We start from the raw sequence: 27,001 nt of genomic DNA on the forward strand, positions 1-27,001 counted from the left end.
GGGTAGCACTTAGCCATGGCCTTTGTTAGGAAATGAAATGTAACTGACTGAATTCAAAGATTAAATTGGCTTTATTAAACAATTCATGACTTGGGCAGAACCCCCCCGCAACACCCCAGCAAATGGAAAGGAGCTCCCAGGAGCTGTACAGATGGGAGGATTTTCTAGGCAGAAATGGGGTAAGACAGTAAGCCGAAGAAAAGAAAGGATTGCTTTAGGCAAGGTCAACTTCCCTGTGGGGCAGTTCGGGGTGGGGTGGGGGTCTTATTAAAGGGTGGATGACCTCATCGTCCCTTGGAGGATAGAGGGGGCTCATGTGACCCATGACCTCATTGGTGCTGGCCAGAAATTCCTCCTACCGGTTAAGACCACATTTCTGGGGGAGGTCAAAACTACACTTAGGTTAAGTATTCAGCTCCATTTTGGAGCTGTGGGGTTTTTTTGTGACACCGTTATTACAGTTTATGTGAGAAAGTTAAGCACGACTGGGTGAGCAGGTTAGGGCTGGCTGGTTTGAACAATTCCAGGGGCTCTAAGCCTCTAGCTGCCTGGTACCTGGCCCTGGGATGATGAAGTAAAGGAATACTGGCTTGAAATTAGTATCCTGGGGTGGACAGCCCAGCTAGAGGAGGTTTGAGCCTGGAATGGTTGGCTTGCATATCCAAGACATGCTGCAGGATTGGCCCTTCTCTCTCTCTCTCTCTCTCTCTCTCTCTCTTTTTAATGTTTATTTCTTTCTGAGAGAGAGAGAGCACAAGCAGGGCAGGGGCAGAGAAAGAGGAAGAGAGAATCCCCCAAGAAGGCTTCACGCTGTCAGCACACAGCCCGATGTGGGACTTGAACCCATGAACCATGAGATCATGACCTGAACCAAAATCGAGAGTTGGACACCTCCCTGACTGAGCCACCCAGGCTCCCCGCCCTTTGCTTTCTATAAGAAATATCTAGCCCCCACCCACCCATGAAGGCGCAGTCTCTCTCCAACCAGAAAGGTGGTTTGAGATGTTAGAGCATCATAATATACAGAAAGATTTTTAAATATGCAGTACAATGTGCTGCCCCTTTTAAAATATTGGTGAAGAAGCATCTGAGATGAGCTCCCCACTAGCCCCACAGTCTTGACACAGATGGGCTGCAGCCATTCAGCACTGTCTTGGGGGTTCCTAACAACAGACTGTCTCAGCGTGGTTCCTCTGAGACCTTTTCCCGTCTGCTGGGAAAGAATTTAACAAAGTCACTGCATCATTTGGACACATTGGGTTCTCTCAATAGTTTCAAAATTCTTGGACCAGTGTTTTCAATAATTAGTGTGAAGAGTATCCTTGGTTGAAACAAAGGCAGGTGCCTGAGAACGACGTAACAGAAGCGGTTCCCACATGCCGGAGTTAGTTACCTGTTCCCGCACAACGCCCAGTGATCGCCTCGAAAAGTAGTGGCTTCCAACCGTAATGCATCCTAGTGTCTTGGTCCTCTGGTAAACTGGCCTTAGCTGGGTAGTCCTCACCTGGGTGCCCTCATGGGATGTATAATGGCCACACAGAACTGGACGTCGTAGGGGAGAAAAAATAATGTCCCCTTTGTCCTTCTGAGTTATTGGCTGCCACACCCCTCCCACCCTGTAATAAAAGATAGATTTTTTTAAGTTTATTTATTTTGAGAGAGAGAGAGAGAATGAGTGGGGGAGGGACAGAGAGAAAGGGAGACCCAGAATCCAAAGCAGGCTCCGCGCTGTCTGCACAGAATCCCTCATGGGGTTCGAACTCATAAACTGTGAGATCAAGACCTCAAGAGTTGGATGCTTAACTGGCTGAGCCACCCAGGTGCCCCAAAATATAGATTCACAAGAGAAGAACAAGTTTGTTAACACGTAGATTCCACGCTCACTTCCGCAGCACATATACGAAAATTAACTCGCATACTCATGCACACATGGGAGAGACCCAGGGAAACTAACTCCCCGAGATGACCCACGCCCCCAGCCTCGCGTCCCACCTTCAGTTGAAGACAAGGAGAGATGATGGGTGTGGGGAGCAGAGCTTGGCAGGTGTTGGGGGGGGGCGGTCATCAGGAAAGACATGCTGAATAAGGATGAGGTCTGTGATGCGGGTTAAGTCCCGGTCTTCTCCATCGATAAATTCCTGGTGACAGAGTCCTCCTGTCTTCCCGGTCCAGAGAGGGAGACTTACAAATAGAAACGGCCCTTAGAAATGTACATTTCCCTTAGGAAAGGGTGACTGCCACTCTGTTTTCAGAGCTTCTCCTGTGTCTGCAGTTCCTCAAAAATGAGCAGCTCAAATAATCCCGATGCCAAGGAGGCCCGTTGTGAGGCGGTGTGTGCAGCTGGCCTTCGGCCCCCGCGGTGGCACACTCTCACGCACGCGGTTGATGCCGGCTGCCATCTGGAAACTCAGCTGGGCGCCTGACCGGGACGCCCACGCCGTGCGGCTTGGGCGTCTCACGGCGCAGGGGCCGGGATCCGAGAGGGACCGGCTAAGAGCGAACATCCCACGAGACCAAGCTGGAAGCTGCGAGGCTTCTTACGACCTGGCCTCAGAGCCCTGTTGTGTTAGTGCAGACAAATCACTTAGCCCAGCCAGATTCGTGGAGAGGGACCCCTCCTCTCGGTGTGAGAAGCGGAGGTGAGGACAGGGCGGGGAAGGAACTGGCAGCCTCTTTGCCTTGCTGCTGTATCAAATACAGCCACCGTTCGAGAGCTTAGATAGAGGATTCTTAGTTTCTCGTTTCTTTCTGTTCTATCCTAAATATATACTTTATATACATAACATACACTATACGTACATTACATTTGTATATGTCAGTTTGCGTGTAGGTGTATGTGTGTATATATGTGCCTCTACATATACATATGTATATATATGTATGCGCACTAAGAAGAGAGATTTTCAGAAATTGTCTTGTGATTGTGGGGATTAGCAAGTCTTAAATCTGTAGGACAGGCTTGTAGGCTAGAATCTCAGGCAGGGGTTGACACGGCTGCTCTGAGAATTTCTTTTGGAAACCTCAGATTTCTTCTTATGGGCTTTCGTCTGATTGGATGAGGCCCACCTCCTATGAAAGGTAATCTTAAGTTGACTTAAGGTCAACCAGTTGTCCACGTCCACAACATCGACACAGTACCTTCAAAGCAGCGCTTAGGTTAGTGTTTGATTCAATAACTGGGTGCTGTCGCCAAGCCAGGTTGACATCACGGTGTCCATAAAAAGGACACACTGGTTCATATAGTGGTGATACATGAAGGACAGGAGAGAGGCGCAAGAATGTTCTCCTTGGCAGATCTTCTGTACGCAGAGGAAATCAGAAGCAAAACAACAACAACAAAACGAATGAAAAGATTGCAGAGAATGCACAGAATGTTTCTGTTTACGTACACCTTGGGCAAAACTTGATGAAATATAAAAATAGGAAGGCTTTTGGGGCACCTGGGTGGCTCAGTGGGTCGAACGTCTGACTTTGGCTCAGGTCATGGTTTCATGGTTCGTGGGTTCGAGCCCCGTGTTGGGCTCTGTGCTGACAGTTAGCTCAGAGCCTGGGTCCTGCTTCTGATTCTGTGTCTCCCTCTCTCTCTGCCCCTCCCCTGCTTGTGCCCTGTCTCTCTATCTCTCTCTAAGATAAATAAACATTTAAAAATTTTTTAAAAAATATGAAGACTTTTAAATACGACCTAAAAGTCTTGGGTTTTTTTAATGTTTCTATTTACCAAACTTTAGAAGTATGACTGCTCTTTCTCATGATCATAATGCACACTTTCCTCCTTATTCTGCTACATTCCGTATTTCAGAGGCAGTGACCTGCTCCAAAGCTGAGGAAACAGCTTAATGGTTTTTGTAAAGTCTTCAATTGAAAACAACAACAACAACAACAACAACACACACATCGTGTGTGTGCACGCAAAAGTGAAAAGAGCAGACAAAGTGAAACTTACCAGGATTGGGTCATTTTATTTACATAAGGAATTAGCAGGGAACAGATTCCCTTGCCTGGGAGGAGGGATTGGAACATGCAGGTCATTTTCAGCTTCTTGAAGAATTTCCTGTGTGACCTTGAATAATGTGCCTACCCAACTGGTGCCTGAGTATTCGCTTGTTGTGCGCAAGTTAATGTTGTGAAGGGTTTTTGGGCGACCAGATGGAAGCCAGTGTGTTTCTGGAGAGAAGGAAGAGCGGGGTCCACATGCTCTCAGCTTTGCCAGCTCTCCAGCCCCCGTGCCTGTCGCCTGTGGACCTCGTTACACTGAAGCATACGCCGGATTCCCTGATGGGAAGGGTTTTGCGCTGCTCTGATGTCTGGGGTTTATTAGAGGAAATCTATTAAGCCTGAGGTATGAGGCTGGCTTCCTGCCGTCACGGGGCTCGTGGAAACAGCTCTGGAAGCATCTTTCAGTGAAATCTGAGTTTGATTGAGACACCAGATCAGTGGAAAAGCATTACTCACCCCAGGAATATAACGACTGAAAATACTACCCCAGCTCTCTTCCTTGACAGAGAAGAGCGTCTGGCAGGGTAATAGGAGAATGACGAAGATGTTAAAATACGACGTGCGAAGAGTTATTTAGTACAGGGATTCCCAGATACCTCTCCTTGCAAATATGAGCTCAGACTGCAGAGCTACGTGTAAGGAACCAGCATCAAATAGTCATCCGTTCTCGCCACAGTTTTATGGAGCACTAAGGAGGCATGACGTGCCATAGAGGGCCTGTCAGCCAGCAGGCTCCCACCAGGGTGGCTAACGAACTCCCGGAATGTCCCCACCCTGCCCACCAACTGGTCACATGTGGTCCTCCGTGCCTCAGGCTGGGCTGACAGCTGTTCATTCGCTTAGGTGAACCAACTTACGGGAATCTTACCAAGAGGTGACCACTACGCGTCCTCTCCACTCTTTCCTTCATGCTCACCGTTCCAGACCAGAACTCACTAGCATCCAGTACAGGAAGTCTGCTCTGCCTTTTGACGGCATCATCAGCAGGAACAGAGTCGACAGAGGCCTCTATGACACGAGCAAAGACGCCTCATTGCCTGTGATCTCTGTCGGGCACCGTCAGCAATATTCCGTAAACCAGTAGTTCTCAACAGGGGTGTGATTTGGCCCCCTCCCCCCCTGGGGTTGCTTAGCAATATCTGGCACATTTTGGGTTGGCACAACTGGCAGGGGATGCTATTGGTGACTAGTCGTTAGAGGTTGGAGATGTCCCTAAACATCTTACAATTTTAGGAAACCCACCCCCTTTTTCCAACCAAGAATTATCCAGAATATCCACAGTCCCAAGGTTCAAAAACTCTGCCTTACTCATGTGTCTTCTTCCCCTTAGCTTCACCCTCAGCCTCCCAGATGGAAGCTTGTAGGGCCAGGGATCGTACATGATTCACCGTACTTCACTGACATTCGAGAAAAACTCAGTGAACAAATGAGTGAACGAATGAGGTCAGGGAGGCATTCTAGGCGAGCGAGTAGGTAACCATTAAGTTAGCACTTACATGATATTTGCGTGTACAGTATTGCATCCTATCATCGGTATTGTTTTTGTCTCTGAGATGTTTTTATCCTGGCCTAATTTCATTCGTTCACTGTGCACCTGACTGTCTATAAGCCAGCGTGGTAGCCACCAGGGGCAATACAATGAGTTCAACATGCCGTGACCCCTGCTCCCTGGAGTTTACTTCCCCAGTGGAGAAAACCAGCATGAACCCATCAAGAAGATAAGTGTAAAATTTCAGTGGGACAAGTGCTACAGATATTGCGTGCCTGCCACCAAAGAAGCCTGAGAAAGGTCCGTAGTGTCAGGGACTCGGCAGTGTCGTCTCCGGAGTGCTGTGACCCGCAGATGATATCTTAAGTATCTGTGTTAACGTACCAGTATCACCTGCGGACATTATCGGCTACTTGGGCATCAGGAAGGGGCTTTTGCAGGTCTTAATTCTCGAGCAGATTAGCATTTCCCAGCAGAAGGGAAATGGCCCACGTTAGCAATGGAGGGAGGGAGACTGCCAGGCCCGTGCAGGGACCTGCTCACGGTGTGGCGCCCAGAGGCAGGCAGGGGCCGACGTACGGGGCCCTTCTGGAGCACAGGGCCGTGAGTGACAGAGTGCAGGCGGAGAGTCTCCAGAAGGTCAGTAAGATGTTCTGGCTTGCTTGAGAAGCCTCGCGGCAGTGTTGGTGTGCGGGATAACCTGGGGGTGGGGATTTTTCCGGGCTGCAGAGAGCCCATTAGGAAATACCACAGTTTTCATAGCAAGAGATAATGAGTCTGAGGCCCATGGCTCCAGCCACGGGACTGCTTTGGAAAATGAATGTACAGTTCTCTTGTCTGATGGCATGCGGCGTGGAGAGAGACGGGGAGGAGCTTAGATATCATTCTTTTCTTTGCAGGGTTATTTTTTCCCAATAGCTCTTGAAGGAGCAATCCCTCATAAATATTTGTGTTCCTCCAAGGTGACAACGCCTGTCCTTCCTTTCATCAGCATCCTGCTAGATTGGGTAATCTCGATGTTCACGGCAACTCTGTGGATTTTGCATTTCAGAGAAAATGAGACAAGATTGAATTTTCTTTCGTGAGAATAGGGTGATTTTAGTTCTAAGGGTCTTTTGCCAAAAATATTTGATACATCCCCAAGTGCTAAACAAACATGAAAAATGCCGGGATCCAAAGATGATTCTTTGTCACACACTTCCTGCCTAAAGCTCTGGCTGGGTTGTGTGTGAAACCTGCAAATACACATTCTCCTTTCTGGGAAAGATGTTCTAAAATAAGAACAGGAGACCCAGATGTAGCAGGAAGGAGGCTGGGAGTCCTTGCTGCAGTTGGGATGGCTCATTCTCCATAAAGTAAAGTTTCCTTTCGTCCCTCCCCCCCCCTTTGCTAATTCAGGACTCTCCCCCTTCTGTTTAACCATCAAGGATGTATTAAATCACGCAATAGGCAGTAAACCTGAAACCTCAGATATTTCAGAGACTCAGAACATAAATCGGTCAAGGCATATTGAGAAAAACTCAGTGAGTTTTTCTACACATGTAGAATAAGGGGTGAAGAAAAGGTGTTTCAAACTTATCCACAAACGTGTAGCTCTGGCATCGTCCAGAATACAAATTTTAAGTAACAGCACTACCTAAGCCACTTGACTCTACTCTGGGAAATGAAGATACTCAGCTGAATTGACGTTTCTCACCTAAACTTAGTGCCTTCTGCAGTTTGTGTCCGGACTATCAAAATGTGTGTCCTATTTCAACCAATCAGGATTACTTCTCAAACCTGCAAAGGGGGATGATACCTGCTTTCCTAACTCAGGCAATATTTTACACGTCTTATACACTTCTACTTGAAGTTAAAAAAAAAAATCTAGACCAAGTCTTCTGCTTTCTTATTTTTGTATCCACCTACATAGAACGAATCTGAATGTTCTCATAACCTGAGGAAATACACACTTCCCGTGACCCTAGTGGATAAAAACCTTCCTGGAGATTCTGCCTCTGAGCACAGTCCAGACCCCTGATGCTTGTTCAAATGGAAGTCAAACACTCCCTGAAGAGCATGAGAAAATTCGAGCGTGCTTGGTTCTGTTATGCCAAAGAGGACAGTGTCCTTTGCGCTATGTCCTTATTCCTCCCTTGTGCCCATACAAATTCCACCTCCCGTAACCAGCCCTGAGGACCACAGCTCTAAATGGGGCGGGCCCTGCTTCATGCAGCAAGCACAGGCTATCGGCTCATCGAAGTCCAAGGTGGTTCTCAGGCTTCCTTTCAACAAATTGGGAGGGCGCCCGGGTGGCTCGGTCCGTTAAGGGTCTGATTCTTGATATTGGCTCAGGTCATGACCTCATGGTTCATGAGCTCAAGCCCCAAGTCAGACTCTGCACTAACAGCGCAGAGCCTGCTTGGGGTTCTGTCTCTCCCTCCCTCTCTGCCCCTCCTTGCTTGCATTCCCTCTCTTTCTCGCCAAATAAATAAATTAATTTAATAAAAAAAGGGCAAGTCTCTCAAGCTCTCTGAACCTCACTCTCCTTATCTATAAAGTAGAGCTAATGCTAAGCCCTGCCTCCCAGAGTCATGGGGAAGGAGACTTAATCGGCCACTAATGTTTATTGAGCAACTACTAAGGTTTATCACTCTGTGTATTAAAGTTGGATGATTTATGTAAATTTTCAAAACCCCGTCAAGATTTTAGCTTACTAGGTTTATACATGCGTCATTTTCTGAATCCACTAATTGGAGGGCATTTTATTGGTCATTTTAGGGGATTTTGGTGGAAAATACTAAATCGTTTTGGGACAAGATAATATGCCAGTAAATACAAATAAATGAATGTACTGAAGATACAGAAAGATAAGTATTTTATATCAGACCTTGTTTAAAGAAAATATCTGTCTTGAATTCCAACCAGCAGATTTTGATTGGCATGACCAATCCCTATGGAAAACTTAAAACAGGAAAACACAAAGGGTAGTAGAATAATACAAATTAGGAAATGTTTTATGCCTGGAAAGTATTATTTACTATACCTCAAACAGCATCAATCTTTATGGACATAAACCTCCAGACAGCTCCTTGTATTTGACATCGTAGTCATTAATTGAATGAATCCCATGTGACTCGCAAAAGCCAGAGAAATGCAGAACATAACTAATTTGGAAGGAATTTGGAGGAATGGGCCCAGGGTGGGACCAAGTACAATTTAGAGACCAGGTCATGAAAGGAAAGAAAGGGATTGTGTTTAAGAATTGTTGAGGGGAGCCTGGGTGGTTCAGTCAGTGGGCCATTGGACTCTTGATTTGGGGCTCTGATCTTGTGGTTTATGGGATCGAGCCCCACCCAGGGCTCTGTGCTGCTGACCAAGTGGAGACTGCTTGGGATTCTCTCTCTCGGCCCCTTCCCTGCTTCCACATGCAGCCTCATGCACGTTCTCTCTCTCTCTCTCTCTTTCAAAATAAATACATAAACATTTAAAAAAAATGGTTGAGAGCATTTATCTTTCTCTGGGTAAGACCTTTCCTTTTCTGTTCCACCACCTGACTCTGGGTCCGGGAACCCTTACAGTGAGGTTGCCTGAAGTTGTAAATGGACTTTGCTTGAACATAAAATGTTTTGCTTTACAAAAGTCAATCGCATAAAATGTCTGTGTGTGTGTTACTGATAATTTAAACATTATACAAGTCCCGGGGCGTCTGGGTGGCTCAGTCGGTTGGGCGGCCGACTTCGGCTCAGGTCATGATCTCGCGGTCCGTGAGTTCGAGCCCCGCGTCGGGCTCTGTGCTGACAGCTCAGAGGCTGGAGCCTGTTTCAGATTCTGTGTCTCCCTCTCTCTGACCCTCCCCCATTCATGCTCTGTCTCTCTCTATCTCAAAAATAAATAAGCGTTAAAAGAAAAAATTAAAAAAAAAAATAAAAATTATACAAGTCTTGATATAAAAACAGAAAGTAGTTGCCATTGAAAAATACATAACAGACGTGGCGGTAGTCCTGAATTAAATGAATTTTGCCTTCTTCTAATGTCTGTGTACTGAGAGACAGACATGCATTCCACCTTCTGGTTGTTTGTAAAAATGAAAATGAAAACTGTTTGGTTAGTGCGGCATCTTGGTTAGGAGGGTGGGGCCACCTAAGTTGTAATTCTGGCTCCATGGCTTGGTCGTCTCTGGGATCTCAGGCAAGTTGCTAAAGCTTTTCTGTGCCACCGCTGCTGCGTGGATAAAATCGGGGTTCTGATGGTGCCACTCTGATGGGAACGTGGTGTGGAGTGGGTAAGGTACCTAGAGCAGTTGCTAGCACACAGGACTCACTCAGTAAACGAGAGCTCTCAGTACGTTGACTTCTTGTGCAAACAAAAGTCATGTCAGGGCTTATAGTCAAGTCCTACTATGTAAGGAGATATTCTCCCTGATTAAGAAATCTATAATTGCCTCTAGAGGTAGTGGACCTCCATACAATCTCTGATCACTCCAGTGCAATTAAATCTAGAAAGAGTGCCCAGAAAGAGTACCTGTTTATCTGAGAGCGGTCTTCGGTTCGCTGAGCTCATTTGCTTTCTGTGGCGCTCGTGTTTTCTCACGTGACCTCCTTTTCTGCAATCTGAGTCCGTAGAGCCCAACAAAGCCCTGGAGAAAAGACTGGAAATGGGTGTGAAGGAGGTCTCTCGAAATCAAGTTCAAGAATGAAAACTTCAACGATAATTTCAGACAGTGAAGGGCATGCTGAATATAAATGTTCTCAGTAACATCAATGCCACCAAAGCAGTATTTTTTTCATGAGCATTGCATCCTGTTGTACTATACTCTTGTTAAGGTATAAAATAGAAAGACAGATGACAAATTTAAATGTTGGTATCTTCCCCAAATTCTGTTGTAAGCATTTTTTTAAATACATAGCAAACCATTAAGGAATTCTGTGATTTGTGTCTTTAAAAGTCTTTAAATAATGCATTTGAAAACATTTACAAAAGGAAAAACTGTTACAAAAGAGTAAAAACATTTTCCCAAATGACAAGTGTTTATGCTCATTGAACGTAACTACTGCGTCACCTCATTGAAATTCTAAATTTAAATCTTGCAAGATAAACTTTCTATTCCAATACGTATCATCTCCCCTTCCCCCAATAATTGTTCATTATGCAAAAATTCTTTATTGAGGTTTAGATCACAGCGATGGGAAGGACCATTCCTTTACCGCTGTTCCCCAACCATGTTCCAAGGTGCCCCAGGACGACGCAGCAAACTCAGAGGGGCTCCTCAGGATAGTTTAAGTTTTCAAGGGAAACAAAACATCCGTCAGACACCAGGAGAAGCATGAACTTGAGTTGGTTCAGTTTCAGAATTCGGTTGTCACATTCCTTTTGATGACGTCATAAACTTGCAGATGTGGATGTTCAGAAATTTCTGTCACGGGAAGCAAGCACCATGTGAAAATCAGCGCGAGAGGAACAGGAGGCAGCAGTGTCTGAGTCCGAGGTTGGAGAAGCAGGGCCACACCCCAAAGGTGCTAGCTTCTTAGGACATAGACAACTCTGAAGTTATTCGCGCCGGGTTCCTTAATAAATGGAGGTGTCGGGCAATTCTTTTGGCCCAGGGACACCATGAAGAACTGAAGAGGACCCCGTGTGCCAATAAAATTGGAAACCTCTGCAGTTATATAAAGTCAGGCTCTGCCCAGTCACTTCCCACAAAGAAAAAACAAATGGGTTCAAACAATTAGATATTAAATTAGCATTCTTCAAGATCCAAGTGATTTGTTTCCTTGTGGCTTCGTTTCACAGCTGTGCATGGAACTTAAACCGTTCTTCTAGTGAATAAAGAAATGCTTAATGAAGAAATCATGATTCTTAATTAGTGAAAAAGATAAAAGAAATGTGTGCTTTTATTATTTGCATAAATAAAACTATTCTTATCTGCCATTTGCTCTTTTCTCTGGTAATCAAATGTATTCCATGAGCCCTGTCGGCCATCCTGCCCGTTTTAAATTTGAAAGGTCTATGGCAGCAATAATAGAAAATATCTTTAAACTCATTGCAAACTTTTCAATTAATTTTCAAATTAATCACAGCCATTCTGAGAGTCAGGCGGACCTAGAGGTAATAAAAGCCGAGAATAAGTCTTTATCAATGGGTAGAAATGAAAGGTAATGGGACACTGTTATCTGGAAATGAATACCTTCTTTTTTTTATGATGGCACTTTAAAAAGAAGCTTGCTAATACATTCAGTTGTACAGATATGGAATCTTCCAGGATAATGGTATATAGCTGGCCTGTCTGTACCCCTTTCACTGATGATCTGCAGGGATTACAGGGATTACTAATAAATATCCATTGTTGGTTACCTTACTCAAAATGAGGGATATATGTATCATTATATATATAATATATATATATAATATATATTATTGTATAATTATAATATATAACGATATGATATATATCAATAATATATATATTATATATATACACACATATGTATCTTCCACATTTTATATTTAGAAGAATCCAGACCAACAAGTAATGCGAAGTAGGATAAAAGAAAATGGCTTCACATGGAATTCTTTTGCATTTAATGTCTAGTAATGAGAAATAATTGTGAATGGCCACTTGGACACTGTAGTTCTCTTTTTCTAGTATTAAGGCTTGGCTCAAGTATTCATAGCTTCTTTATACTTCCTTTAAGGGCAAATGGAAACAAACCTAGCTAGGTGTGTTTGGGTTGTTTTCTGATGTAGGCACTAACAACTGTTTATAGTTCTTTGCTTGTTTTTTTTTCCTTTTCTAGCAGCTAAAGAGCAACAACACCCAAAAGCTTTCCTGCCATTCCTGATGCGTTTCAGTAAGAATAACAGCAGAAAAATGCAGGAAGATGTAAACCCCAAAGTCATTCATCAGTACTTATATTCGAGGCTCAGATTGGCTGTCTCTGAGATTTTAAAATAACCAGCCAAGTATACAAAAAAACAAAGAGGTAGACAGAATGTGGCTTCATGGGGACAAAGCATCTTCTCTTCTCTTCTCTTCTCTTCTCTTCTCTTCTCTTCTCACTCGTGGTTCTGATATCATGTTGACAGAGCTTAACAACACCACTTCAACCCCCCAGCGAGCCACTTCTCCAGACACAGAATGGAACATTGATCTCTGGCACCTACCCTTCCCTTTCTGGTATCCCCTGGATCTCCCCTAATGGGGCAGCCCCAGCCCTGGGGGCCAAGAAAGACAAGAGGAGAGCCTGGTGTTCTTTTGAGCATAAGCAATTTCACAGACCATCAGCGTCACGCAAGGTCACCCTGACGATGATGGATCAAGACAAAATCAAGACCCCTCCGTAGTCATGTCTGAAAACTGACAAATCACAAAACTGATGGAAACAGCCACCTGTCCAAGCTGATTTGATGACTGCTCTTTCTTTACCAATCACAGTTTGAGCCTTGCTGTAGTCTTCCCTCCTTCTAGATCTTTAAGAATCTTTAAGATACCGAGTTACATCCCGGCAGCAGCCAATCCAGAACCAGACCCTGCCTCCAAAGCCCCGAACACAAGCCCAGATGCTGTAAGTCTGCTTTAACATCATCTTATTGAACTACCCTGCAATCCTGAGGTGGGGGTTCTTTTGTTAGAGCCAATAAGAGCCAACCACAGATGCGATCCTGATAGGCTTGGTTGGATTCCATTGACATGTCTAGCAACAGGCTTTTTAAAGTTCACCCTTCCTGGGGCACCTGGCTGGCTCAGTTTGTAGATCATGTGACTCTTGATCTTGGGACTGTGAGTTTGAGCCCCACATTTGCGTGTAGATTGCTTAAAAAATAATATTTTTAATTAAAAAAAGTTTACCCTCCCTGAATACCACCTTCTTATAGTACATGGCCCCCATGCTTATCAGGAAATTAATCCCTAACACAGTTAGAATAAGTGTTTTGTTTTTTTTTTTTCCTTCTTACACAACATGCTTTTTCAATTAAGCAATTCTGCTCCAACATTATTGCCTACTACAGTTCAGAGGCACAAACCAAGGTTTGGAACTAGAGTGTGTGTGCACTGCAGAACAGACTTAGGGAGGAGATATCTTGGCCGAATGTAACTTTGAATAAGCTTTGAACCTTAACAATTGGCCACCAGGTTCCATGCACTAACTTACCTGTGACCTTGGTCAGGTCACTAAACAATCTGACCTGGGTTTCTCAGTCTACACAATAAACATGGGAAATGCTAGCTAAAGTGCCCTCCCATCCCAAAATATGAAGAAAAGCCATCAAAATGCATATAGACAAATTCTGGAAATACTAGGTCACTATTAGGATTTTTCACGATGGTATAATTATTTCATAATGTTAACAGTAATTGTTTCTGCCGTCGTTTGGATGGATTTGAATCCAGCATTACTGAAAAGGAAAGAGGCAACCAGATGGTCTTTAAATGCAGGTGTGGCATTTCTTTAATATCTTTTCTTCAGCGTACAGTCATTGCTTGTTTATAGTTGTCTTCTCTGCTAAAGTATAAGTGGTTTGAGGTCAGGACTCAATATGCATATCCGCAGGACCTAGAACGTCTCCTGGTTCATAAAAAGGCCTCTCAAACACTCCTGGAAGGAGACCATGCGTGGGTGCTATTTTCAGAGGATTTGTTACTCATTTTAAAGAATGCCTTCAAACATCTTTCGCACTTGGTGCCTCTTCTAGACTAAATTTCCTTTCGATTCTGTAAGATTTTCCTTAAAGGGAGTCTCTCTGTTCGGTGTTATCTGAAATACATTGAGTTGTCATTCTTTGAAGAACTAAAATGAGGTGACAGACATGGAATCGTATGTGCGAAACATGCTAGCAACATTCCCAGGACCAAGGTCAACAGTGGATATCACTCGATGCCCACCGTGGACTCTGTGTAGCAATCAACCCTCGAGCCTGTACTCACAACTTACATTCTAAAGACAACGTGACAGGTGCCGTGGGACAGGTTCTTGCTTCCAGAAACATGGAGACCAGCACGCAGTCTTTGGAGATGGATTCTTCTAGAATGCATTTACCCGTGTCATTTTGGTTTTCGGAGAGGTTCGGAAGTTTTCAGCAACAGAATCATTAAAAGCTCTTTTTTAAAGATTCTTTTCACAGAGAACTGTCAGATGATATCGTTATTTAGTTTATAAGAAAGCCCTCTCCATTCTATAATTTACACACAGTATATTGCTAGGCCATTTTTAATAGTATTTAATATTAAGTTTCCTTTAATATGCATATAGTAAAACTTTCTGAGGGTGAGCAAGACCTTTGTGGCTTTTTCTCAAATACCTAATCTAAACAGGAGGCAGGGGGCACCTGGGTGGCTCAGTCAGTTAAGGGTCGGACTTCGGCTCAGGTCATGATCTCACAGTCCGCGGGTTCGAGCCTCGTGTTGGGCTCTGTGCTGATAGCTCGGAGCCTGGAATCTGTTTTAGATTCTGTGACTCCCTCTCTCTCTGACCCTCCCCCGTTCATGCTCTGTCTCAAAAAAAATAAATAAACGTTAAAAAAAATTTTTAAATAAATAAATGTGAGGCAGAACCCTGATCTCTGCCGATACTGACAGAGTAAAAACTATTGCTCTAACATCCTACAATCATGCCCTCCTCTCATGGGTCTTGGGTGTCAGATCCTTCCTTCTGTTCCCACTGGAGGTGCACAGGTCCAGATTTTTCTAGGAAGCATCACGGACTGTTAATTTTAAAATGGGTACATAGTCATAGAATATAAACATTTTCCATAAAGTCATTATGGCTTACACGGAAACGTTTATGGGTACTATTTGTCCTTTGTTCCCTTGGGCTATTACCACCAAAGGCAGCCTGTTAGAATTTCCAGGGCAACTAAACGCCTATGTGTATGAAGTTGATTTTTCCTTGTGGAACCTATTTTATTGAAAATGTCTAGTTGTATTAATAGATAAAAGCGAGTATTCTACATTTTATTGAGACTGAATAGGTATTACCATATAATTGATAATATTATTTGCAGTCTAATGGAATTTTAGGATATTTAAGCCCTTGGTAGAAGCAGAAATTCACTGGTACTTAAAATACGTGAGATTAAAAATGGTAAATAGCAGCATGAACTCTTGCCAATCAATTTACATTATCCACCCCCCCCCCCCGCCTTGATTCCCAATAAGTTGGACTCCAAGAAAAAGCCCTTTGCTTGGCTAAGATTTACTTAAGGCACCCATCACCTGTAATAGTTTGGGAAATGGGCAGTTTTGTCACGATTTTGCTGTTTCCGATTCTCCGCTTCAGCAGCCAGTAGACAACTTGCTAGTCGAAAGTGTCCCTCCTTGTTCTAGAATAATAGATGCCAGTCCCTGAAAGTGGCTCCTAGCCTGGCCAGTCCGCCCTGTGGTCCCCGGGCAGGGCGTGACGGATGAGGCCACAGGAGTCACCAGTTCACGTGAGCAGAGGAGGGGAGAAGGGCCGGCTCTTGCCTTCACACTCTGTGTGCACCTGGCCCTGTCCCCAGTGTGTATCCCCACCCCCCCACTGCCCAGCACCAGCAGCCTCGCCAGGGTCCCCCACACGAGCCACTAAACTCTCTGCTGCTCCATCCACACCCTATAGAGTCTCAGCCCTGCATCCAGAGGGACCTTTCGTAAACACAGCTCCATCAAAGTATGATTTATATACAACAAATGCACTGTTTTAGGCAGCAGTTTCTGAGTGTTGACAGATGTATACACTCATGTAACCACTGTCAAAGCGATTCTCCAAAAACGCGAATCGGACCACAACATGCCAGTGCCTCTGGTCTCTCTTCAGAGCAGAAGCCAGAGACCTGCCAGGACTGAAGAATCCTGTGTGATCTGGGGCCTTACTGCCGCTCTCCACATGGCCCCAGGACCCACGCCACTTCCCTTACTGGCCTTCTCCCCTCTTGTCTGACATGCTAATTAAGCACATTCCTCTTCAGGCTCTTAGCGCTGTTCTCCCTTTCAGGAACATTCCTTCCACCATGCACCACCTTTAGGTCTATGCTCCAAGGTCATCTTCTCCGGGAGGTCTTCCATAGCCACAGAGTTTACAATAACAACCCCTGTACAGCACGTGTGTGTGCATGCGCGCGCGCGCGCACACACACACACACACACACACACACACACACACACTCGTGTTGCCTATGTCTGTTTTATTTTCCCATTACACCTGTATTCGTTTCCTGTGGCTGCTGTAACAAAATACAACAAATGAGGTGGCTTAAAACAACAGGAATTTATTCTCTAACAGTTCAGGAGATCGGAAGTCAAGTGAAGGTGTCAGCAGAGTGGGTTCCTTCCAGAAGCTCTCAAGGAGAAACCGTCCATGCCTCTCTCCCTGCCTCTGGTAGTTGCCGGCCATTCTTGGCATCCCCTGGTTTGTAGCCACATCACTCCAACCTCTGCCTCTGTCTGCACAGCGCTTTCTCTTGCCTGTGTCTCTCTGTGTCCTTTTGTGTGTCTTATGAGGACACGGCCATAGGATTTAGGGCCTGTCCTCGTCCAGGAAGATGAGGATCTCATCTTGGTCCTTAATTATATCCTGTGAAGACCATATTTCAAATAAGGTTACGTTCTGAGGTCCCAAGTGGACATGAATTTTTGAGGGGACACCATTCAACCCGGCACACGCTTAACACTGACAAATAATGCATTTTGCTCTCTTGATAACGAATTGCCAACCACCGTTAGGAAGCCGCTGCCTGCGACAGGAACTTTTGCTGCGTTCAGTACTGAATTTCCAGTGGCTAGAGGCACAGTGGTCACTCCGTGAACATTGGCTGGGGGAGTGAGGGTTTATAGCTGAATCTGCCAAAGCAGGAAGTCAGGTGGCCTGCAGGGATGCAGTGAGAGGCCAAGGCCGCAGGTTAGAGAGGCGGGTGTTTCAAATAGACGAACGAGCGGGTTGGTAAGTCAGAGTAAATCGCTAGAGGAGTCGACCTCATGACCAGCGATCACAGGGTGGATTCTCAGAGGCATGAGTTGGAGGTGGTGACTCTTAGGATAGTCCAAGCAGCTCCCTCCACCTCCTCGGAGTCTTGCCAGCGGGATGGTCTTTTGTCAGCTTAAAAAGGCCATATGTGCATTTGTTTCCTGCGGCTGTTATAACAAATGGACACAAAGTGGATGACTTTCAATGACACAGATTTACTCTCCTGTAGTTCTGAAGGCCAGAAGTCTGCAGTCAGGTTCACTGGGCTATCATCGACGTGTCAGTACGGCCATGCTGCCCCCAGAAGTTTTAGGAGAAAATCCTTGTACTTGTCTGTTCCAGCTTCTAGAGCTGCATGCCTTACATTTCTTGGCTCATGGCCCCTTCCCTCGTCTTCAAAGACAACAATATAGCATCTTATTTCAGTGGTATGTCTCCTTCTTCTTACATACAAAGTCCATTTTGTCAAATAAGGTAACATTTACAGTTTGGAGGGATACCTTTGGGGACATTATTCAGCCCACCAGAGAGATCCTAACTAGAGACCAGCCATGGATCTTGGGACAAGTATAGAGAGTTCCAGATTCTTCCTGCTTTCCCAGTGCAGGAAGTGGTGGGATTCTGTGCTCTCATTTAACTAACAGGAATGACTCATTTTCTACCCTAATTAGTTTCTCTGCTGAGGGCAGGGCTACTTGTAAGGAAAGGGTCCAATTTGAAACAAGCAAGTGCGTCGACCTTACGCTCGTAACATTTGAAACCCCCCTCTTTTTTGTACTTGATGTTTCATTTATCGTATCGTCATAGATGATCTGTCTGTGCGAGTTGCCTCAGTATTTTGTGAAAAGAGAGGCTGTAATTAATAATGCAGATTTAAGATAAGATGAGGATCGTCCCCAGGAGGGAGGAGCTGGCTGGTGGTCCTTGACAGCATTGAGTCCCTGTGAGCTGAACACATCTACAAGGAGCACAGTGGCTGCTCCACCAGAAGACAGGTCAAGAAATCATGGGTCAGTGAGTTAATGCTACTGATGCAGTTTGGGTAATTACATTTTCCCAAAATGTAAAGCTTGGAGAGAGCCATTTCTTTCTACAAATGAAAACAGTTGAACTTGTTTTCTAGACAGTCATAATTCCAATGCTGCTGTTTCTCTGAAAGCAAAGATTTGTTTTCTAAATGTGATAAGCCATGTAGGGCAGCTTCTGGTTTGGGCTACAAAATATCCAGGAATGAGGACCAAGACACGAATGCTTCCATATGTTTCTCATTGGATAAGATCTCGTTCGTCAACAAGAATTAAAATACTTCCGTTTCATCATAAAAATATCCACCTATCTAACGTTCTTATGACCACCACGTCTGCACCGCCAACCTTATTAACAAGACCACATCAGAAACAAAACAGCTCACCTCATGGCTCTAGATGCCAAAGTTAAAGCCAATGTGCTCTTTAAAACCTTTAGTTAGGGGGTGCCTGGGTGGCTCAGTCGGTTAAGCGGCCAACTTCGGCTCTGTTCTCACTGTTCGTGGGTTCAATCCCCGCGTCAAGCTCTGTGCTGGCAGCTCGGAGCCTGGAGTCTGCTTCCAATTCTGTGTCTCTCTCTCTCTCTCTGCCCCTCACCTGCTTGCATTTGGTCTCTCTCTCTGTCTCTCAAAATAAGTAAACATTAAAAAATACAACTTCTGGTTATAGTTCAGAAGTTTAAAGAGGTGGAGATTTTCACGTTTTTTTTTAAATTTTTTTTAACGTTTTATTTATTTTTGAGACAGAGAGAGACAGAGCATGAACGGGGGAGGGGCAGAGAGAGAGGGAGACACAGAATCGGAAGCAGGCTCCAGGCTCCGAGCCATCAGCCCAGAGCCCGACGCGGGGCTCGAACTCATGGACCGCGAGATCGTGACCTGAGCTGAAGTCGGACGCTTAACCGACTGAGCCACCCAGGAGCCCCGATTTTCACGTTTTTAAGTAACGTCCATTTAGCCCTGCCCCACCGGAAACCACTGAGGCTGCAAAGTGGGCAGTGTCCCTCCAACATAAAGAATCAAAGTAAGCAAGGTGTCTCTGACACGAAGCTTTGCTGAAAATCAAATTTTGAGTTCCCAGAGACTCTGGCCCTGAGGCCTGTTACAACGCAGAAGTAAACGTGATAAAATCTTGTGACGGCACATCAACTCTCCGGTTTCTGTGCCAGCATAACATAGTAACGGATTTCAGACTGTTTTGCTATTTAGCTCTGAGCTGAGCGCTTATAATTTTAGCAACTCAGATAGTCCATATAAGAGTGAGAATTTTGTCACAATATTGTTGGTCTATGTGACAAGTTTTAATGGAGAAAAGGTTACATTTGCATATTCTCCAGTTCCATTAACATTTCTAAAATGAAGCCCAGTAACAAATGAGAGTTATGAGTTCGCTCCGGTAGAAAACCGTAGATGGTTCTTATTTCTGAGTCTTTACTCCGTCGTCTAGTTATATACGACAGCTGGCATGTCTCAAGGGTCCACACTGCATGCCAGATCCTGCTCCAAGGGGTTCGTATATATTATTTCTGATCATCCCACCAATACTCCCAGGTAGGAATTATTATCTCATTGTGAAAGATGGACTCAAAGCAAAGAGCACGCCAGCCAGTGGAAATTCAGCAGGAAACCAGAAGCAGACAGAAGGAGCCCAAGGCTGCAGAAAGTGTTCATGGTGGGTGGAGCAGGATTCGAACCAACTCTGACTGCATCCAAAGAACTTTTGCCCACCATGGCACTCTGCCTCTGGAGGGGGTAGGGGGCAAAACAAATCATTTCAAAGTGGCACATTTTCAGGCAGAATTTTTAGTATAAGCTAAAGCAGTGTCTCTCTTTACACTTAACGTTCTTTCGTGTCAGTAGCAGCTCTAATGTCAATAAACCCATCAGTAACAGGTTATTTTTAAAAAATTAAATGGCATTATATAAATATTTTAAATATGTGCGTATGTCCTTTAGAGCAATCTTAGGGTAACAATCGCTCGTATATATCTATCTATTGCTCCTAATACCTTGCCAACCACTTTCACGTTCATTATCTCATGTGTCATTTCAAAAGCTACCCCATGAAATAGGTGGTATTATTTGCCATATTAGATCCATGGAAACCAAGCCCAGCAAACAGTGAGGGACTTGAAGAGAGAAAGCCAGATGTTCAAGCTTGGAAGGCTTTCCTAGCTACTCTCGTACCAAATCCTGGGTCCATTCTACTAAAATAACCCAGGAGCAAAAGACTTTAAAACATGCTTGCTCAACACAAGTGATCAGACACACTTCATGTTTGGACTGGAGTTTCTCAGCCCTGGCTCTAATGACAGTTCGGGGATGGAGAATTTTTTCTTGTGCACTGTAGGATGTTGACCCGCATTCCTGGCCTCTCCCCACTGGATGCCAGGAACATCTTCCAGTTGTGACAACCAAAAATGTCTTAGGTCATTGCCAAAAGTCTGCTGTGGACAGTGTTTTAAACCTATTTTTTTAATTTTTTAAATATTTATTTGAGAGAGAGAAGAAAGACCGAGCACAAATGGGGGAGGGGCAGAGAGAGAGGGAGACACAGAATCTGGGCTCCAGGCTTTGAGCTGTAAGCACAGAGCCCGACGCGGGGCTTGAACTCGGGAACGGCAAGATCATGACCTGAGCTAAAGCTGGACGCCTAACTGACTGAACCACCCAGGCGCCCCTAAACATATTTATTTTTGAGACATTGTCTAAAGAAAAAAATCCTTCTTCTAGACGTTATTGCAAGGCAGTGATTACAGCAGCCAACACAGTTATGTGGTTAAATTTATCTATTTGAAAGCAGACAGCCGAGTTTTATTCTGGCTCCACCACTTAAGTTGGTACCATCTGTAAGTCAAATTTCCTCCTCTGTAAAATGAAAATAAACCACAGAAGGCTACTTAAGGATTAAAGAGTTAAGGCGTGTGAACAGGGAACCATGGCAACTGACTTTTAGTGCACTCATGTTGTTTCTTAAGGTTATTTTTCTGGCTGTTCTGTAAACCTAAACAAATCTGAATGTTCTTAGATTTCTTCTCCACAATAGTCACTGCAGACCAGAAACAGCATTGTTGCATTTGTATGAAAGGCCCTTTGTGATCTCATCCCAAACTTGCTTTCTAGCCCTGCCTCTACTATCCGGCCTCCCGGGCAGGCTTCCTCCACACAGCCTGTTTCTTAGGCATTCCTCAGCTAGTCTGAGAATGTACCTTTTCCAAATCCACCAACCCCTCCACAGCCCCGAACCTCTCCCTGTGCTGACCCTTTATTGGTGTGTGTCTTTTCCAGAACATCTTTGTCTTGTGAGCCACTCCTTGTCCTTGAGGATTAAGACCCTTATGCAAGACCATATCATATGCCAAATTCTGGTCCAAATGAGATGGACATTTTACTTCCTCTGGGCCTCCAGTTCTTTCTCTGGAGTCTGTCTCCATGGACAACAAAAAATCCGAGTGATCTAATTTAAGCGAAACCAAACCATTCTGGAAAAAGAGACTTGGATGTAAATCGTTCCCCCCCCCCCGAACTTATTGTTGAGGGGGTACACCTTTAGCATCACTCTTGTGAAATTGAGGAAGGCACTTGAAAACACTAGTAGTATCCTCTTAGACAGCACCTGCTGCTGTGGATAAGGCTGGGGAATGCCAGTTAGAATAAACCGGAAGCGAACTGCTCGGACGCACAATCCACTCCAGCATGATTCCTGGAAAGCTGGTTTAGGCTAAGAGACATCAAGTCATTTCAAACACTAATTTACCGTTGTCGTAAGTCTTACCTGGCTTTGTGCTCTCCCTCGCCCCCTTTCACTCTGTCCCAGAGTCCCCCCCCAGGGACCCCACTTTCACATGTTGTCATTGCACCAGAGGATTGGAGCACGGCAGCTGAGGGAATTTCTTCATGCTGTGGGAAAAACCCTTGTCCCCGTGAAGCTTACAGCAGAGAAAGGGCGGAGGGATGAATCATCGTAACAAAAACGATGGAGGGGAATTTCAGCCAGTTATAAGTGTGGTGGATGAAATATGGCGGTAGTAAGATGATATGAAGGGTCAGGCTTGTTTGCCTGGAAGCTTCTAGGAGATGCCCTCCGAGACATACAAACTAAGACCTGGTCAAGACAAGAGAGCACCATGCAGAGACCTGAGGGAGGAGCCTCCCCCAAAGTACCAGGATCTTGAGATGGGAACAGAAGAACTGTTTTCAATAGGAAGGAAGCAATTCAGGGAACTTGGTGCAGGAAGCTCAGGAACAGGGAGGAGTCCTGTGTGTGGGAGGTGGCTGTTGTCCTTGGTGCAGTGGGAAGCCACTGGAAGGTTTCGGTGACAGAATTACTGATGCATGGTAAAGACTGCACTGTTTGGCAGTATGGAGAGAGAGAGAGAGAGAGAGAGAGAGAGAGAGAGAGAGAGAGAGTGTGTGTGTGTGTGTGTGTGTGTGTCTATCTGTCTAGGTGTGTCAGGGGAGGGGGGAGCATTCCAGAATGACCAATTGGCCAGAGAAAAGATGTCAGTAGAACTGACGAAACACTCCCTGCCCAGATACTTCCTTCACTCTTTCCTTCATGCCTTCACTCTCCCAAAGCACATTTATGTAACGTTCATCATGTACCGGGGGTATTGTATGCTCTAGTGAGCAAACATGACCAAAAGAGCTGCGGTCCTGGCCTCAGAGAACTTACCACAGTGTGGAGACGGAGGCAGCGATGGGACGCAGTCCACAACAAAATGGAGGCACTACCGCCAGGCGTTGCATGGATGGACTCACGGAAGGCCTCCCTGAGGGAATCACAGGGAGCCCGGGGTCCTGAGTTTGAGTGAGAAACCGCTGGGCCAGGGCTGTTCCAGAACAGAGGTAGGCGAGAGCACCGTCCAGATGTCTGCCAGTGCAGGGAGCCCAGGGAGGCAGCGGGACGCAAGGCTGGCAAGTCGGGAGATGGCAAGCCAAGCAAAGGCCTCACGAGCCATGGGAATATCCTGGTCTTTATCCCGAAGACGGTGGGAACCACTGAAGGGCTTTAAGCAGGGAAGCAGCCCGATTAGTTTTGTGTTTGTGCCCAGTCCGATGCCTTAGGTAGGAAGAAGGGTGCGTGGGAGGTGACTGGCTTGGTCAGCGGGGTGAAAGGTGAGAATCAGGTCTGGGAAAAGAGTAGTGGGGCAGAGGGGATGTCTGGGATTCCAGAGTTTTCAGGGGAAGCTGAATAGCCTTTTTCCCCCTAGGCTCATGATTCCTTAGAAAGTGCATCTGCTCTGAGTTTGGGCTGTGTGTGTGTACATGTGCGTGTGTATATACATGCATCCACACAAACGAACCCGTGTGTGTGCATGTGTGTAGAGGGTCCCTCAGACTGTTCCCCTAGAGATCTTGTTCCAAAGATGTTACTGATATATGCCATATAGAGCAGTTACCATCCAGTTAATAAAATAGGCTCAAATGAATTCTTTACTAATCACTTTCCAATAGCACAGGCTCACCCGAATTCATCTTAGCCATCCAGTACCTATAGGACACTGCTAATCTTAATGTATAGGGTATTCTGTAGATTTTTATTTCATTTGAACAAAGAACACAATTTTACTTGGCTGCTATTCTGAGCAGAGGGGCTGTGGGTGCTATCTCGATGTTGCAGAAGTGGTTTAGAATCATGCGAGAGAAGGACATTAAACTTAAAGTAACACAAGCTTCCTGTGTTTTTAATCTGTAATTTCTGCTTTGATCACATAGCCAAAAAAAATTTAATAATTTTTCTGTTACCAGCAATCACTTATGGGTAGTTTGTAGCAGATGTATTACTGTACTATCTTTCCTTTTGAAAATATGTGTGGCTACCTAAAATTTTATGTCAAATTTATTAACTACTTAATGCACATTAAATCAAATGCTTGATCTCCCCAAGAAAAACTAAGCTAATTCAAAAGGAATCCCATTGACGATTGTCTTCAGAGCCGTGAAGGGAGTGCTAACACGTTTTAAGGTTTGCTTGACAGCCTCTATGGGTTGTGATAAAGGAAAGATAAAGAGAACAGGTTAGAATCTACGAGGACGCTTTTAACCTTTGTCTGTTCCTTCTCTGCCCCATTTTTTTGTGACTCCTCTTCTCCAACGACAGCACTGACCCAGCATCAACAACAGGATGGATGCTCTTGAGCTGTTTCTCTGGGAGTAGAGTGGTTATTGCCAAGCTATCTCGTTTGTCTTTCACCCTATCCTTTGGATAAATAGTACCCTTTTGTGGCACGTGGGGTCACCTTTTTATCTGCGGTCTCAGAGGTTGCTTTTTTATTTCTCTGTTAAAAATGGGTTCCCTGCTACAGGAATAGAATCCATACAATTGGCCCTGTTAGCCCCATGTCCTAGCTGGTTGAGCCGATTGACTTCATAAAACAATATTCATTTGCATGGTATAGTCAGTCTTGTGTTTTAGGGTGGACTTAAATGTCTCAGAGCATGTTTCTTAAATAAACAACCATCTTCTTGGAGTAGCTCAGATGTGAAAAGAAGCATGAAGGAGAAAAATGTACAGTGAAAAAATATATATTAACATTGTATGAATAAACCCAACTCTTGAACTTCCTTTTATAAATTCTTCTTGTTCCTCCACTTTTCCCTCTGGAGAATCGTTTAAAGAAGAGATAATGATAACAGTAACAGTAATAATAGTCAGAAAATAATAAAGAAGGCATCAGGTTCTATCACAACATTTTGGATTTTGGGTTGGACCCCATCCAGTTATATTTTCTCTTGTCTGATAGTTTAGCTAAATGCTGTCCTTGAATCAGACTGTTGAAACAATGTATTAGAAAACCAATGTGACCTTGAGGCGCCTGGGTGGCTCAGTGGGTTGGGCGGCCGACTTCGGCTCAGGTCATGATCTTGCGGTCCGTGGGTTCGAGCCCCACGTCGGGCTCTGTGCTGACTGCTCAGAGCCTGGAGCCTGTTTCGGATTCTGTGTCTCCCTCTCTCTGACCCTCCGCTGTTCATGCTCTGTCTCTCTCTGTCTCAAAAATAAAATAAACATTAAAAAAAAAAACTTAAAAAAAAAAAGAAAACCAATGTGACCTTATAAATTCTCCATTTAAGCCCAAGTTAAAAATGTGTATATTAATAAAATCATATGACACTTTAAGTCATTCTTTTTTCACAATCTTCATAAACATGTAACTTCAGTTGATACATTTAAGGTTTTATATGTATAGGGTGTGTGTGTTCAGCATACGTATGTAAGTGTATACCTACACGCACCTCCAAGCCATCAACTTAAGGACGTCTTTTCAGATTCTTTTAAGTGAATGTGCGTGTATAAAAACCAGACCAGCTATTTGTGAAATAGTTCCGTGTAAACTCAAGTACGTTTCATAAATGGGTTAAGCGCGTGTTAACACTGTGGTAGGATTTCTCTCTCATGTTCTCCTGCCTTCTCCTTGTTCAGAGAATTTGGATGGAGAGACCCAGAGCTACCGGAAGTGATCCAGATGTTACAACACCAGTTTCCTTCAGTCCAGTCTAATGCTGCAGCCTACTTACAGCACCTCTGTTTCGGAGACAATAAAATTAAAGCCGAGGTAAGCGCTACTTGGATTCTTAAGCGACTGGTGGTAGACTCGTCAGCACCGAGGTCTATAGAGTAGTGTTGAAAGGGGAAAGGAATAGGAAAAGCAAAGTTATGTTTCCAAAATTTAGATCCATATGTAAGACCGAAATGGCACCTTCTGATTAACTGGCGTGTGTATGCATAGTCTTCTTTTTTAATATTTGGATACTGAGAAGCAGATGACCAAATATACCTTCTAGTATTAACACAGGCAAAATGGTCAAACGCTGGACTTTTCATGTGATTTGCCTTCCTCTTCCCAATATCATCCCTGGAGTTATCTCTGCCTCTAAATCTTCAAGAAATAAAAAGCATCGTACGTTGTCTCCTCAACTTACAAGATTACTGCAGTCACCTGTGATATCATCTCTCCTTTCTGGAAAACTCACTTACAGGATGAGAACTCTAGGCAATAGATAAGCTTTGTGTTACAATCAAGGATTTTGAGCCATTTACAGAGTGACTAGGGAATATAACACGGGTGGATGTGGTCCAGGAAAGAATATATTGTCTGCACCCATTATGTAAACAATTGTTAACATGCTTGGTGTTCTTGGACTACTTTGTATATACACTGTGCTGCGTGGTATTTCTAGAAAATCACAGTGGTCGGCATAGCTCACTCTGATTTTTTAGACAAGGGACACGTATTTGCATTAAGCTGCTGAGTAATCAAATGTTTTAAAACAATTTGATAAGCTATAAAGAGTCATCTCCCTAGCATGGGAGCAGTTCTGGGGATCAGTCAAAATCGGTTTCAGAGTGGAAACAAGAAATTTAGAGATATAATTGCAATTTATTGTAGATTTTGCTTGCTTGCATTAGTATGGATATAGCCTAATGGCTTTTCATCATTTCTTTCTATCTTCCACTGGGACTTAGAGGACTTAGCAGAAAGGTCACGTGTCTTTGTGGATTGAATAAAGGGCAGTGGTTCTCAGCCAGGTGTGATTTTTGCCTCCCAAGAGATAGTTGACAACATCTGGAGA

At 44.5% G+C, this 27,001-nt stretch overlaps 1 protein-coding gene across 3 annotated transcripts in view; it reads left to right on the plus strand.

Moving 5' to 3' along the window:
• Positions 1-27,001, plus strand: part of CTNND2 (catenin delta 2) — a 941,962-nt gene that overhangs the window by 663,701 nt on the left and 251,260 nt on the right. For all 3 annotated transcript variants that reach the window (XM_047878029.1, XM_047878014.1, XM_047878024.1), the window contains one exon: positions 25,851-25,983. In XM_047878029.1, coding sequence (XP_047733985.1) covers positions 25,851-25,983 — 133 coding nt within the window. The remainder of the gene's footprint in view (positions 1-25,850; positions 25,984-27,001) is intronic.

Source organism: Prionailurus viverrinus, chromosome A1 (assembly GCF_022837055.1).
Source record: "Prionailurus viverrinus isolate Anna chromosome A1, UM_Priviv_1.0, whole genome shotgun sequence".
Taxonomy (NCBI): Eukaryota; Metazoa; Chordata; class Mammalia; order Carnivora; family Felidae; genus Prionailurus; species Prionailurus viverrinus.